This window comes from Phyllostomus hastatus, unplaced genomic scaffold (genome assembly GCF_019186645.2).
Source record: "Phyllostomus hastatus isolate PE091 unplaced genomic scaffold, TTU_PhHast_1.1 phas_scaffold_39, whole genome shotgun sequence".
NCBI classification, from domain to species: domain Eukaryota; kingdom Metazoa; phylum Chordata; class Mammalia; order Chiroptera; family Phyllostomidae; genus Phyllostomus; species Phyllostomus hastatus.
In genome coordinates, this window is record NW_025334028.1 from 11,083,679 (window position 1) to 11,097,685 (window position 14,007).

Below are 14,007 nucleotides of genomic sequence, written 5' to 3' on the forward strand. Positions count from 1 at the left end.
ATTAAACTATATTGGTACAGGTTCGGTATTTTTATGTCACCTTTTAGCAGGGTATATGCTATTGTTCCAACAGGTCTGCCAAAGACTGACAGAATATGGAGTTCATTTTCATCGGGTGCACCCTGAGAAAAAGTCACAAACTGGAATATTACTAGGAGTCTGTTCTAAAGGTGTCCTCGTGTTTGAGGTTCACAATGGAGTTCGCACATTGGTCCTTCGCTTTCCATGGAGGGAAACCAAGAAGATTTCTTTTTCAGTATGTCCAATTTAAACCCATTTGATTATGTTGTAAAATAAGTGTTGTCAATTTCAAATATAACATTAATTGACATTACTTAGGTAAGCTTTAAACCCTATCATTCAGTAGGGCTAATATGTCTTAATACTTTTTGCTCCCGTTTCTTAGCTGCAGGAAGCATTACTGAGGTTTATTTGTTTTTGGTTTTCTCAGGAGGTGATTTTTTTAAATTATACATTCCTGCCTGGTTACATGCTCAATTAACTTTAGTTAAATTACAACCTAGCTGACTTCTCTGTTAATTCAGAAGTTACTCTAGGGTACTAACTTCTCACATGGAAAAAACCCTTTAATGTGTTTAAGAAAGATCTCTATCTTAATCACAGTGAACTTTGTCTTGCTCAATAATAGGTCTCTCACAGCAACTGTATTTGAATCTCAGTGGTCCAGAGATTTACTGGATTTTACAAACTAATTCTAGAACTTCTGCAGTTTTAAGTTTTAGTGCATACTCTCTGTAGATATGAAGTTTAAAAAAATGATTTTAGAAAATCATGTTTATGAAGGATAGTCAGCTATGCAGGCATACTTTGATTCTGAACATAGTTGCAATATCTGAACATTGAAAGGCAATTGGCAAACCCCAGAGGTGAATCAAAAATATGTTTAGGTACTTGTTTTTCAAATGGTATTCAGGAACTGCTGACATCTTTAGTTTATATTTGAGCTGAAATATGGTATCACCAGAATATTGTTTATAAAAATATCAATGTTGAGGTCTCAACTGACTGTGGATAGTCTTTAACCTAGAGACACCTGGAATCAGTTGTAGATCTAATGGTTAGTTCATTTGTTTCCTCTGAAACCCTGAGGTACCACTAAGATTACCAGATAATAATCTCTGAGGAAAGCCCAGAGCATTCACATCTTTTCAGGATTATCAAGACCAGAAACTTACCTAGGTTTAATTTACTTTCCTCAGTAGAAATGCTAGCAGTGCAAGTATCTGGAGGAAACCTTAGATTAATTAAATACAAATATAATTTTGACCAGTTTTGAAAGGCACCAAATCAAATAATCATTCATCATTCAGCTTGCTGTCATTTGCTGAGCTATCACACCAGTTCTGTCATATGTGGAACTAGCTGTGATTAGCTCATTTTTAAAGATCTCCAGTAACAAAGAATAGACCCATGCAAACTATTCCTGTGTTTAGCTGAAGTGCTTGCCCTTACACAGAGCTCTCTTTTGTACCCTCCTTCTTTTCTTCCATTAGCATGTAGGGAGGTGGAAACATCACCTTTTCATGCCCTTCTCATCTCTCACTACTGGATTCCCTTGGGCACATTTCTTATCTAGTCCATCAGTTAACACTTAGAATCAATTGCTCTTATAATTTGTTTCAAACCCGTATAGCTTTATAGCTGTGGAGGTCAACATCCTCAGAAATTACTTGACAGTAGTTAAATGGTATGCTAGGAGAAAAATTTCCCAACTACTTAAAGAATTACTAGGTATACTGCTGATAGTCAAGATATTAGTTTGGTGGTACTATATCTTTAACTTCTAATACTTGCTGATTTCCCTTTTTAACAAAGAGAACAGGGTCCTAGAGATTTCATTGGCAACGACATCTTTTGTTTTTATTGCATCGATTACATATTTTTATAGCTGGGTTCTATTTATGGCAAGTAATACTGGTTTTCTATTTACAGTTGTGATATAAAGTTTCTTTAAGTGAATTTATATAAATAAGCGAAGTCAATATAAAAATTTATAAATAAGTCCAGAAATTATGAAAATGGCACCTGCATGAATGAAGTTTCAGTAATACATACCCTGTTATATATTTGACTTTTTATATGCCTACCAAATTTAACTTTTTTAATGCTTATTTCTGCATTTTGAAGTAACATGACAAGGGACATAAAGTAGAAAGAATAATTTGCACCATAGAAGAAACCAAGAGGTAGTGTGGTGTCTAACTAGACTTAAGCAGTTCTCCAGAGACATTTGTCTTAGATCCCAGCATGTTGAATGGTAGACTTTTAAGGCATGCAGATCATGTGTAAACCTTACTACATAGGTCGTAACATTTTGGGATGCCCTCTTACACATGAGAGAGTTCTTCAAGAAACCTCAGGGAAATAAGACTAATTGAGGTTCTCCTTTCCCTGAATTTGGCAAGAATCACTGTCTCTGAATATTTACTTATTCATTTTTCAAGTAGCAGTTTCATTAAATTAATTTTTTATTGAACTTCATTTTCTCATCCAAGACAGTAGAACAGGTATTTCCTGTACTTTTCATTTTCAAATAGTTTTGGTATTTGTAAACATTGCAATAAACTAAAAATATTGATACCTCATTAAAGGAAACTATGCTCTCCTTGCTGGTGACTAGTGTAGAGTCTAGTTTAGGCTATAATTTCTGAAAGTGGCAAATAATATTAATATCTTTTACTTCCTGAATTTGTAATAATACTGGTTTATAGTTTTCTATACTTTATGAAGTTTAGGTCAAGGAATACTGATGCCTAATAATGTGAAATAAAAGTAATGTTTACATACTAATATCTTTACAGAATTCAGTGATGTTATAAAATAATAAGGAAATATCCTAATTATTAATACCCCGATTAATATTGTAGAAGAAGAAAATCACATTGCAGAATACATCAGATGGAATAAAACATGCCTTCCAGACAGACAACAGTAAGGTATGCCAGTACCTGCTGCACCTCTGCTCTTCCCAGCACAAGTTTCAGCTTCAGATGAGAGCAAGACAGAGCAACCAAGATGCCCAAGATATTGGTAAGGAGAAGCAAGCCATGACCGATGATGACTCCAGGGTATATGCATGATTTTTGCCACAAGTTTTTTAAAAATTTCCATGTTAAGGATGAAAATTACAAGATATATAGATGTTAAATAACAAAGTCAAGTTCGTAAAGATGTCACCAGTGAAGCCAAGATTTCAACTTCATGTTCATTTTGATAACATAAGCCCAGATCAGTCAGGGAATACCTGTTGAAATGTCTGTTTTGTGCTTATCACTAGGCTAGCTGATGTAAATATTATAAAAGTTTGGATCACGTTCTGTACCATATAAACTTAAACACTATTTGGGAAGGTAAGACAAATATGCATGAAACAATAAACAATACACAATAAAAGGTCAAGGTTTGAATAACAGATTAAATTGTACAGACTCTATGATCACCACAAGAGGAGAGGGAGATCGGAAACAAAGGGTGCCTGACTGGTGGCACTTGAAGTGAAACTTTAGAGGGGGGCAGGGGGAGTGTGCACCCAGCAAGGTGAAGTTACATACTATAAGAGTTTTGGGGGTGGCACATTTCCCGTCTGTTAGCTTTGCCTGGGTGTGTCCCTGTTCTGAGTCTGAGATGAATAACCACAGCACCCAATTTAAATGGTCAGGAGAGTGGTTTCAGTTTCTTTTGAAAAGGAACCAACAGAAGAAACTAATTCAGCTCTGAAAGAGTATCTCAATTAGAATCAAGATTTTAAAGGTCACTTTGCAAGATCACATGTGGAAATTAAAGTTACACAAAGTCTATTTCTGCATAGTATATTGTTATAGATTTCAAGTTTAACACTCTGAAGAATTTGTTTACAATTTTTAGTGGAATAGCACTCATAACCTTGTGCAACAGAGCTCTGTGAATTCTTTATCTGAACTTTCTCACATCCTGAAATCTTACAAAATATATATTCTCCATGGGATCAGAATGAGGAGATGGCAACCTATGAATAGATGTTTCCCAGCCTTTCAAAATCAAGAAGGTAGGGGCTGTATGCTTATTAAAAATGAAGATTCCAGAAATTGACCTGAAGCATGGTGAATCCCAAGCTTTGGGCATTTGGGTCCCGGGAATCTGTATTTTGACATGCTTTCCTCTGTAATGGTGTTTATGCATGCTAAAATATGATAACTACTGCTATAATCTCATTATTCCTTTTCTTTCCCTGCTTTGCTCTGCTTAAAAATTTGTATGCTCTTATATATTCTCAAAGTATATTCTCAAAATATCAAATTTACTAGGGCTACCAGTATATCTTTGTAGACTCATATTCTGTTCAATACAAACCAGAATTGAACAATTGAAGGCTACATCATTATAGTTGTTGTATAGTGTGCTATAGTAAAAAAGAGAGAAGACAAACTATGAAGCCAGCCTTTCTTGCTTAATATTTCTTATACTGAAGAACAATATAGTATAGATCTTAACAAAACCAGTAGCCAGAGTTCAAACCTCACTCTATTACTTAAAGTTTTGAATCTTGGCAGGCAGAGAGTTAAGTATAAACTCTCTGTGTTAGTTCCCCATCTGTAAAATCATTATCATAATGACAATACCTGCATCAGAAGATTGTTCTGAAGATAAACATACTGTAAAACACTTGAAAAATGCCTGGCATATTATAAATATTGAATACATTTCATTGTTATCATGACCACCGTCAACTTTACCACTACTATTACTAATAGTAGTAGTAGTAATAGTAATAGTATGACCTTAGGAAAATAGCTGACTTTTTTGGAGTCTCAGTTTTTTCATCCATGAAGGGGGAATGCTTTCTGCATCTCACAGGTTTGCCCCTAGGAACACAACAGCTGTGGATCCTAGGACTTATACGTGAAAGCGCTTTAAGAGGATATTATCTACATTTCCCCAAGATTTTGTTTAGCCCTCAAAGGAATTATTTTCTCATTAGAATTGGCTTAAAAGTAACTGCCTGCCCACTAAACTATTTGTACTAGATAAATGAAAATAACTGATGTTCATCTGTAGGATGTTGAAGGGCTAACAAATGTGTGTTACTTCTTTAGCACGATAGAATTTTGATGCTAGGAAGAACTTTAGAGACAGGTAAGTCCAAAATTTTACTGATGAAGAATCAGGTTCAGAGATGCATTTCACCTAACCTTAGAGTTAGAGGTTGAACAAGGAAGAAATCTTGATCTCTTAAGTCCTAATCCAATATTCTTCCTATATTGATGAGCTTCCAAAGAACTAATTTGCATGGAATTAAATGGAGATTAATAATCATTTTATTGAGTACTTACTACTTATAAGACACTATGCTCACTGCTGTGGGATAACAGAAATAACTGGAGGTCCTCTCAAAAGATCATACAGTTAAGCTGACATAAAAAGGAATTACACAACAGTGAAAGTTGCCCAGTACAGTTATCTGGACAGTAGCCCAGACAAAGATTAGGAAGTGTAGTGCCGCCTGAGTGTGGAACTAGCAAGCTTTTGAGTTCAAATTTGAAACATCAGTATTAGGATGTAGGCTCATTCTAATGTTTTATTCCATTCTGTCTATGTTGTTTTTTTCCAGTTGAAAAGCAGTAGGACAGACCAGGTAACTGGATGGTTTTTGACTCCATTCCATAAATTTCTACAGTATTTTAAATCTTACCCAGAAGTAAGCTGTGAGCAGGTTTGAATAGCATAATCCTGATGTTTACAAAAGAGATATATCCTAAATTGAACTGTCTCTATTCTTGCCAAAGTTTGGTCTGCATTTTCCTTAAAGGTGAAGAATCTGTTGGTTGTAAAGGTATTTGCTGGTAATGGAATCCTTGTAAGACTCCAGTTTGGCATCTTTAGTCTGTTCTCAAAGTAAAAGAAAAATAGAAGTACTATCTGCTCTAATGAAAACTCTGTGTTTTAAGCTAAAGATCCTTCTGGGAATCTTTAAACCAAAGCTTTTTTTTGTTGTTTTGTTTTTTATCATGTTTTAATTTGGTGACCATTTCTACTTCATGTAGAAGCACATTGACTTTCTCTGATGACAACGAGACATGTTTATTTAAACTCCATCCTAATGTATTGCATGAATATCATTTATATACCTTTAATGTTTTCCTATCTTTCTACACCTGAGATGAAGTATTAATTATTAATCTTCTTAGGAAATGAAGATAATGAAACAATCTAAAAATCTAAGTCAGTAACAGTTGACATTTTCTTTTTAAAAGGAAATTTCACAGCTGTTTTACATAAGAGTCAAGCTGTATTTTTTAAAGTGCAACACAGTGTTAGTACTTTACAAGGGGTGGGGCATGGCCACTGGGGTGCTTTGTGATGTGAATTACTAATGCATGAACAACTAAATCACTTAAAATTCTACACTCCCAGTCCTTTATTTACATGGAAGGATTTTGAGGGCAAAATTCTGTGATGCATTGCTTTTGTTAATAGCCTCAAATGTTCAAATACTTCCATAACATATTGGTTCTACAAAATACAGGGTCTGGCAGAAGTAACACCTGCTTGAGTATGGTTCATACGGTAATAATATGGGTATAATCTTTACAGTTTTAATTTAAACATTTCACCTAAATGTCATATGGTGTGCTTGAGTGTGATATTGTTATGTTACAGAATTACATGCTCATGATTTTGCAATAAAAGATTTTGTAATAAAAAAGGAGGTGTTATTTGTGCTGGACCCTGTAGAATAGCCAAGCACTTGTTAGACGGTATCTCTAAATTTAGCCTCTAAAAGAAGACTTCGGATGTGTATTTAGGAGTGAAAGGGATTTAAACATGAAGAGGACCCCAGCTCCTTGATCATGTTAATTAACAGAAACCAAGAGCGAGAAGACCATGTTTGATCCTCTCGTGGCTCCTGTGCCTCAGTTTAATCATGAAAAGTCAACAAAGTTGCATGGTGGGATTGGCACAGTAATGGAATAATGAAAGAAATATTTTACCATGAGTGCCTTTTTTGGTAACAGTTTTGAGATAAAATTCACATACCATATAATTTACTCACCTAAAGTGTACAATTCAGTGGTTTTTAGTATATTTACAGATTTGTGTAACCATCACCACAGTCTGCCGTAAGCTTTTAAACATGTAATTATGTAGAATTTTATCTATGGGTAGAACTGCTCTGCACAGCTTGTCCTTTAGGCATCATCTCACCGTGCTGGCCTGTCAAGGATTCATCTCCCCCTCTCCCATCCTTGGTTTGCTGGTGTTTTAGCAGACACACCACTAGGTTGGAAAATTTCTCTGTCAAATGTCATTCTCATTTCTAACTGAAACCTGTAGTTGGGAATTTGGGGTCAGCAAGCCTGAGGCCCAAACATTACTGGATCCAAGGGAATCATTAGAGGAAGTAGGAAATGCTGACCAGGCCCTGGATGTAAGAAAGCTACAAGGATGGAGAGATGGTATGAAAAGCAAGACCTTCCAGCCTCCTTTTTATACTTACAATCAAAATTATTAAAAACTGCATGCTGTATTTTATTTATTAAAATAACTCTTCTCATAAAGGTTCTGCGGTGTTTCCATCGTGTAAAGCAATCCTGTTTCCTTGTAGAGAGAGCTTCGTTTAGGAGCCTGAATCTCCAAGCGGAGTCCGTTAGAGGATTTAATATGGGACGAGCAGTCAGCACTGGCAGTCTGGCCAGCAGCACCCTGAACAAACTTGCCGTTCGACCTCTGTCAGTTCAAGCTGAGATTCTGAAGAGGCTGTCCTGCTCAGAGCTGTCGCTTTACCAGCCATTGCAAAAAAGTGCAAAAGAGAAGAGTGAGAAAACTTCATGGGAGGAAAAGTCTAAAGGGATGAGTAAATCATACCACGATCTCAGTCAGGCCTCTCTCTATCCTCATCGGAAAAATCCTCATGTTGTTGTTAACCTGGAATCCCCATCACAGACCATTGCGGAGTTGGTAGGAAAACCATTTCATCAGATGGCAAGATCTGATACAGAGTCTTTGACAGGAGTCACAAAACCTAATAAGTAAGAACATAATTTACCCAGACTACATATTTGTAAATTCTACATTTCATACATTTGTTTTTCTTTTGACATTTTATTATTTTCACCATATTTTTTTTACATTGACACACCCCCTCCTACCTTCCTTTTCCCTCTTTAGTTCAAAGTCTGTTGCAAGTTTAAATAGAAGTCCTGAAAGGAGGAAACATGAATCAGACTTCTCATCTTTTGAAGACCCTGGTCAAGCACATGTTATAGGTCAGCATAAACAAGCTTACCTTCTTTCCCCCCTGTCCCTGGCGCTCATAGTGAAGTGAACAATACAATGTAATCTACCAAGAAATTGTTTTTGGTTCTGTGTCCCAATTGCCAAAACTATTTGTGAATATAAAGTTTTAGACTACTTAAAATGCACCAAGTCAAATCAAAAAATGATTCAACAAGTGATTGATTGCTTCATGACACAGACCACTAGTCAGCTTTCTCTTGGGGGTAATTAAAAGCCATGACAGTTTTACCAAGAGAACCCAGACAGAGAACACATGGCTTTGGATGGCCTTCCTTTGGATTTTCCTTACAAGCCTGTGAGAGTAGATTCCACTAATGCTGTATTTTTTGAAGAAAGGTTTATTTAGGGTACTTTCAGCTTGGCATGAATGGAACTGTCTCTAAAAACAGACAATTTTATGAATGTGCTGTCATTATAGGTAGAAATTCCTAGTTGATTTAAGTTTATCAAATTCTCCCAGGTAGCTGGGGTCTGTTAATAATATAAGTATAGAGACTGTGTGTTTATAAACACATACTACCTTATAAGGTAAATAGTTCAGATTTCCTGTTGCTTTATGCATCTTTAAAGGGACATGCATAGAACCAATCTTTCTGGAGAGTAGACAGTAAAGCACAGAGGTCTGAAAGATTACTTAAAATAAGAAACAGCTGGGGAAACAAAAAAGGGAAATAAGAATAACCCTCTTCTGCCTTTGTTCAACTAAATAATACTAATTATCCCTCCCTTAGACCAAAGTTTGTTTGATCATTTAACTCTAACTTCACAAAGTTAAGAAAGTAGTATTTTGTTTACCCTGTAAAAATTGGGGGTGTGTAAAGTGAAGTAAAAAAAAACCAAGTCTACACTAGAATTGATAAATATTTATGGAAAGTAACATTACTTTATTAATATAGGCTTCCACAACTTTCAGAGATTATATGATCATCAATTTTAATTTAATTGGTTTAAAAAAACTTTTAACCAGTTAAAAGGCAAGATTTCATCCTGTAGGTCACCCTTTTGTGTTAAAAATAGCATAAGAAGACACGGATTCAATCTTTTCTTAGAAAACACTTTTTGAAGTACATTCACTAATATGGTATCTCTTATCAAGTGTAAGCTATTTTCATTAGGAAGGCTTTGGTTTATGTAAAAAAAAATCACATATCAGATGTAGAGCAGTAATATTACATAGAAAAGCACAGATAAAATAAAACCCATGAAAGAAATCTTATTTTCTGCAGTTATTTTTTATTAAGATTATTTATTGCTATTGAATATTTGATTTTCTTTTAACATTTGAACAAATGTTTTTAAACTCATTTCAGTTTGATCATTTCATATCTGGCATATCAATGTTATTGTCAGAAATAATACATATGTGTTTAAATTTATTCTGCAATACAAGTTGATATGCTTAACCTGGTCATTAAAAATAGTAAGTCCATTGTCAAAAGACATATTTTTTGAGTATAAGTAAAAGAAACGTTGCACCTTAATGTTTTATTGCTTTTATGAATTTATCAGAATAAATTACTTATATATCTAGTATCTGACCATTTTATAAACTGTCTAATAATTTAATTTATACTACAGGAATGACTTTGCATAGTTCTGGAAATTCTTCATCCCAAGTACCCTTAAACGAAAATGGTAGGTTTATAAAATGTTTTCCCCCTCCTTTCCATCATACCTTTTCTTTTGTACCTTGTGAGCTGGTCTTAGACCTAATAATGAAGCGTCTCCAAATCTTTGCCAATTATTTTAGGCCTTACACTGCAGTCAAATGGGAATTGTACTTTGCAACATCATAGTGATGTGGTGAGATCTATAATTTAGGCTGATGTTGACGAACTAGAGAAATGACAAATTAAAGATATGGACACTAATTGGGAGGCAAAGGTAATTCAGGTGAGAGATAATTTTGATCCAAAGGAGTTTTAACCAAAGTGGCTATTTTAATGAGATGCTTGAGCTGAATCTTGAAATAAAAGGATTTATTCACATGGATTGGTGTGGATAAACATTCCAGACCAAGGGTGTAGTATAGTCAGAGACATGGAGACATGTGAAAAGGTATAGCAGATCCAGGGAATTGCAGGAATCTCAGCATGGAGGCATGTGAGGATAAGGTTGAAGCTCAATAACTAAATAGGATCAGTGTTGAATCTTATCCTAAGTATAATGTGAAGAATTTGAAGACTTAAAATGTTGAGATTCATAGTTTAGAAGTCTAAGAAGAGACAAAGTTATGAGAAGAAACTTAGTGTAGTGACTTCAAAGTCAGTGGATTCGAAAGTTTTAGAATTCAGGTTACAAAATATTTGCATGACCATTATCTTACTTGATATTTCCAGCACCTTTCATGGGTTGAAAGAATGTTTTACTACTATAGATACACTACTTTTCTCCAAAAATGCTTCAGTCTTACCCTCAAACTCTTGAAGTTGAAATAATCAGAAATCTAATGAAAAAGAAGCAAATAACATAGTTAAATTTGATGAAGTTTTAAGTTTAGTTCCAATTTGCCTGAGAACCAATGCAAAAATGAAGGCATGAGAGTAGAGTAGGTTGAACCATGTGAAACTGCTGTTTTTGTAGGTCAAAGCTGTCAAACAGCTGAGTGCCAATTTTCTATAATTCTCATTCTCTAATATAGATGCACATACCAGTTCTTTTAGAGAGGAAAATATTTCTTGGAAGTGAAATTATGTCATAACATAAAAATACACACAGTATCTTAAATATGATGTAGGATTTTTTCATCTTTTTTTTTAAGATTTATTTATTGTTTAGAGAGGGGAGGGAGAGAAACGTAGTTGTACAAGAGAGAAAGAGTTGCTTCTCACATTCCCCCAACCGGGAACCTGGTGCTCACCCCAGGGATGGGCCCTGACTGGGAATCAAACCAGTGACCTTTCAGTTCACAGGCCAGGACCTAATACACTGAGCCATACCAGCCAGGGCTCATCTTATTTTTAAAAAAATATATCAGTCTTGAAAAATCTGAGGGGCACATCATTAAAGAAAAACAACTTACACTTGGACCCTAGTTATGAAGACCCTAGCACATATACTTGTGATGATCAAGTGCCCTACATGAACTGAATTTAGAAAACCTGTGTATCTAAATAGCTCAATTATTAAAATGTCCATAATGGCAGCAATTATTGTCTAACAACTATTGAATGCTTACAGTGTACCAAATACTGTATGTTTATTTAATTTCCATAACAACCCTATCAAGCAGGGGCTGATATATTATTTCCTTTTCACAAATGAGAAACCAAACCATAAAGAAGTGGAATTGTACAGAAAGTCATGGAGCTAGCAAGTGCCTATGCCATGATTTGGATGCAGGAAGTCTATTTCCAAAGCCCATGCTCTACTTCACTCTTTAAACTGTCTCCTAGCATAGTAATACTTAACTATATTTATAGGTATTATCCTAACAGCTAAGATTTTTTAAAAGATTTTATTAATTTATTTTTAAAGAAAGGGGAAGGGAGGGAGAAAAAGAGGGAGAGAAACAGCAATGTGTGGTTGCCTCTCATACATCCCCTACTGGGACCTGGCCTGCAACCCAGGCATGTGCCCTGACTGGGAATCAAACCAGTGACCCTTAGGTTCTCAGGCCAGCACTCAATCCACTGAGCCTCACCAGCCAGGGCTAACAGCTAAGACATTTAAAGACACTGGATAGTAACTTATTCAGAGGTAAGAACTTGAAATGTGTTTTAACCTAGCTTCTGATGAAAAAGATTATGAATTTATATTGTGTACCACATTAACAGTATGTGCAGAGTAGTTTCTCTGTTTAAAACTTTGTGTGTCCACCTGTCCCCTACAGAAGAAGGGTTGATCCACCTTCCTATGGATGTGTATCCCAGTTAGACTGCAGACAAGTGTATGGTTTCTTCAAAATTATCTTTGCATCTTCCCAATTAGCCCTGAATTAGTATTCTGTTGAGAATTGAGTTTCACGTAATAAAGCATGGCAAACATGTTTTTCCAAGTAAAGTAACTGATGATCAAAAAGTTAAGTACTTGCCCATGAATCAAATTTATCACCTCTTATTCTTTTTTCAGTGTTCCTCCTTACTGGTCAGGATTATTCGAAGAAAATGAGAAATGAGCATCAGTTAATATTGATTTATTCATCACTTAATATAAGGACCAACAAATAAAATTTCATTTTAAACTTATGACTTTCAGAGACTCTTAAAGAAGGTGAAACTTGAAAGGGAAGATAAAAGAATAAGGGGATGAATTTTCTAATTTCATGAAACAGATACAGGGAGGATTCTAATTTTTTATTGTAATTTTTTAAAAAGTTGGTTAGTCTTTCAGAAAACAGACATTATATTTCCTGCTAAGTGAGTAAAAACAAAAATGTAGAACTTACACAAGAGTTATACAAAAGTGGTTTTTAGTGTTTCCCATTTTACTATAATTCAGGATCATTATACAATTGGAAAGTAATTTTTATCTAGACTTGTTACCTTTCTTCCTGATCAAACCACAAAAATGGGGTTGAACACTCTTAAAAAAACAAAATGCAGGGAAAAAAACATCATGTGAAATAAGTTATTCTGGTACAGAGGAACTTGGTACAGATGGTAAAATAAGCTTTTTCTCCTAATATTAAATCTGGTTATTATTTTATGGCCAATCTTTTAAAAATATATTTTATGGGTAATGCTATTACAGTTGTCCCAACTTTTCCCCTTTGCCCCCCTCAACCCAGTACCCTTCATTCCCTTTAGGCACCCTCCACCCTTTAGTTCATGTCCATGGGTTATGCATATCAATTCTTTGGTTTCACAATTTCCTATACTGTTCTTAACCTCCTCCTGCCTATTTTGTACTTACCACTTTGTACTTAATCCCTGCACCTTTTCCTCCATTCTCCTCTTTCCCTCTCCCAAATGATAACTCTCCAAATAATCTCCATATCTATGATTGTTTTTGTTCTGCTTGTTTCCTTAGTTTGTTTTTCTCCCTTCAGTTGTTGATAGTTGTGAATTCATTGCCATTTTAATGTTCATAGTTTTGATCTTTTTCTTAAATAAATCCCTTTAACATTTCATACAGTATGGGCTTGGTGATGATGAACTCCTTTAGCTTTACCTTGTCTGGGAAGCACTTTACCTGCCCTTCAATTCTAAATGATAGCTTTGCTGCATAGAGTAATCTTCGATGTGGGTCCTTTTCATCACTTGGAATACTTCTTTTCAGTCCCTTTTGCCTGCAAAGTTTCTTTTGAGAAATCAGCTGATAGTCTTATGGGAACATCTTTGTAGATAACTATCTGCCTTTCTCTTGCTGCTTTTAAGATTCTTTCTTTATCTTTAAGCTTTGACATTTTAATTATGGTGTATCTTGTTGTAGTTCTCTTTGTGTACATCTTGTTCGTGAATCTCTGTTTCCTGGACTTGTATGTCTATTGCCTTCACCACATTAGAGAAGTTTTCTTTTTCTTGCTGTTTCTCTTCTCCTTCTGGCACCCCAATGATGTAACTGTTGGTATATTTGAAGCTGTCCCAGAGGCTTCTTAGCCTATCTGTCCTTTTTCTTTTTGGGGTGGGGGTATTTTTTCTTCTTGCTGTTCTGATTGACTTTTTTTCCTTGTGTTCCAAATCATTGATCTGATTCTTGGCTTCATCTACTTCACTGTTGATTCCCTGTAATTTTTTCTTTATTTCACTTAGTGTAGCCTTCATTTCTGCC

The 14,007-nt window shown here is 35.1% G+C and overlaps 1 protein-coding gene across 12 annotated transcripts in view; it reads left to right on the plus strand.

Annotated features, from left to right (window-relative positions):
* The window catches only part of PTPN13 (protein tyrosine phosphatase non-receptor type 13), a 203,536-nt gene that overhangs the window by 127,505 nt on the left and 62,024 nt on the right, over positions 1-14,007 (plus strand). For 10 of the 12 annotated variants that reach the window (XM_045820083.1, XM_045820090.1, XM_045820086.1 and 7 more), the window contains 5 exons: positions 74-256; positions 2,889-3,051; positions 7,604-8,027; positions 8,167-8,264; positions 9,874-9,930. In XM_045820083.1, coding sequence (XP_045676039.1) covers positions 74-256; positions 2,889-3,051; positions 7,604-8,027; positions 8,167-8,264; positions 9,874-9,930 — 925 coding nt within the window. The remainder of the gene's footprint in view (positions 1-73; positions 257-2,888; positions 3,052-7,603; positions 8,028-8,166; positions 8,265-9,873; positions 9,931-14,007) is intronic. The other 2 variants (XM_045820094.1, XM_045820095.1) reach the window with 1 other exon arrangement.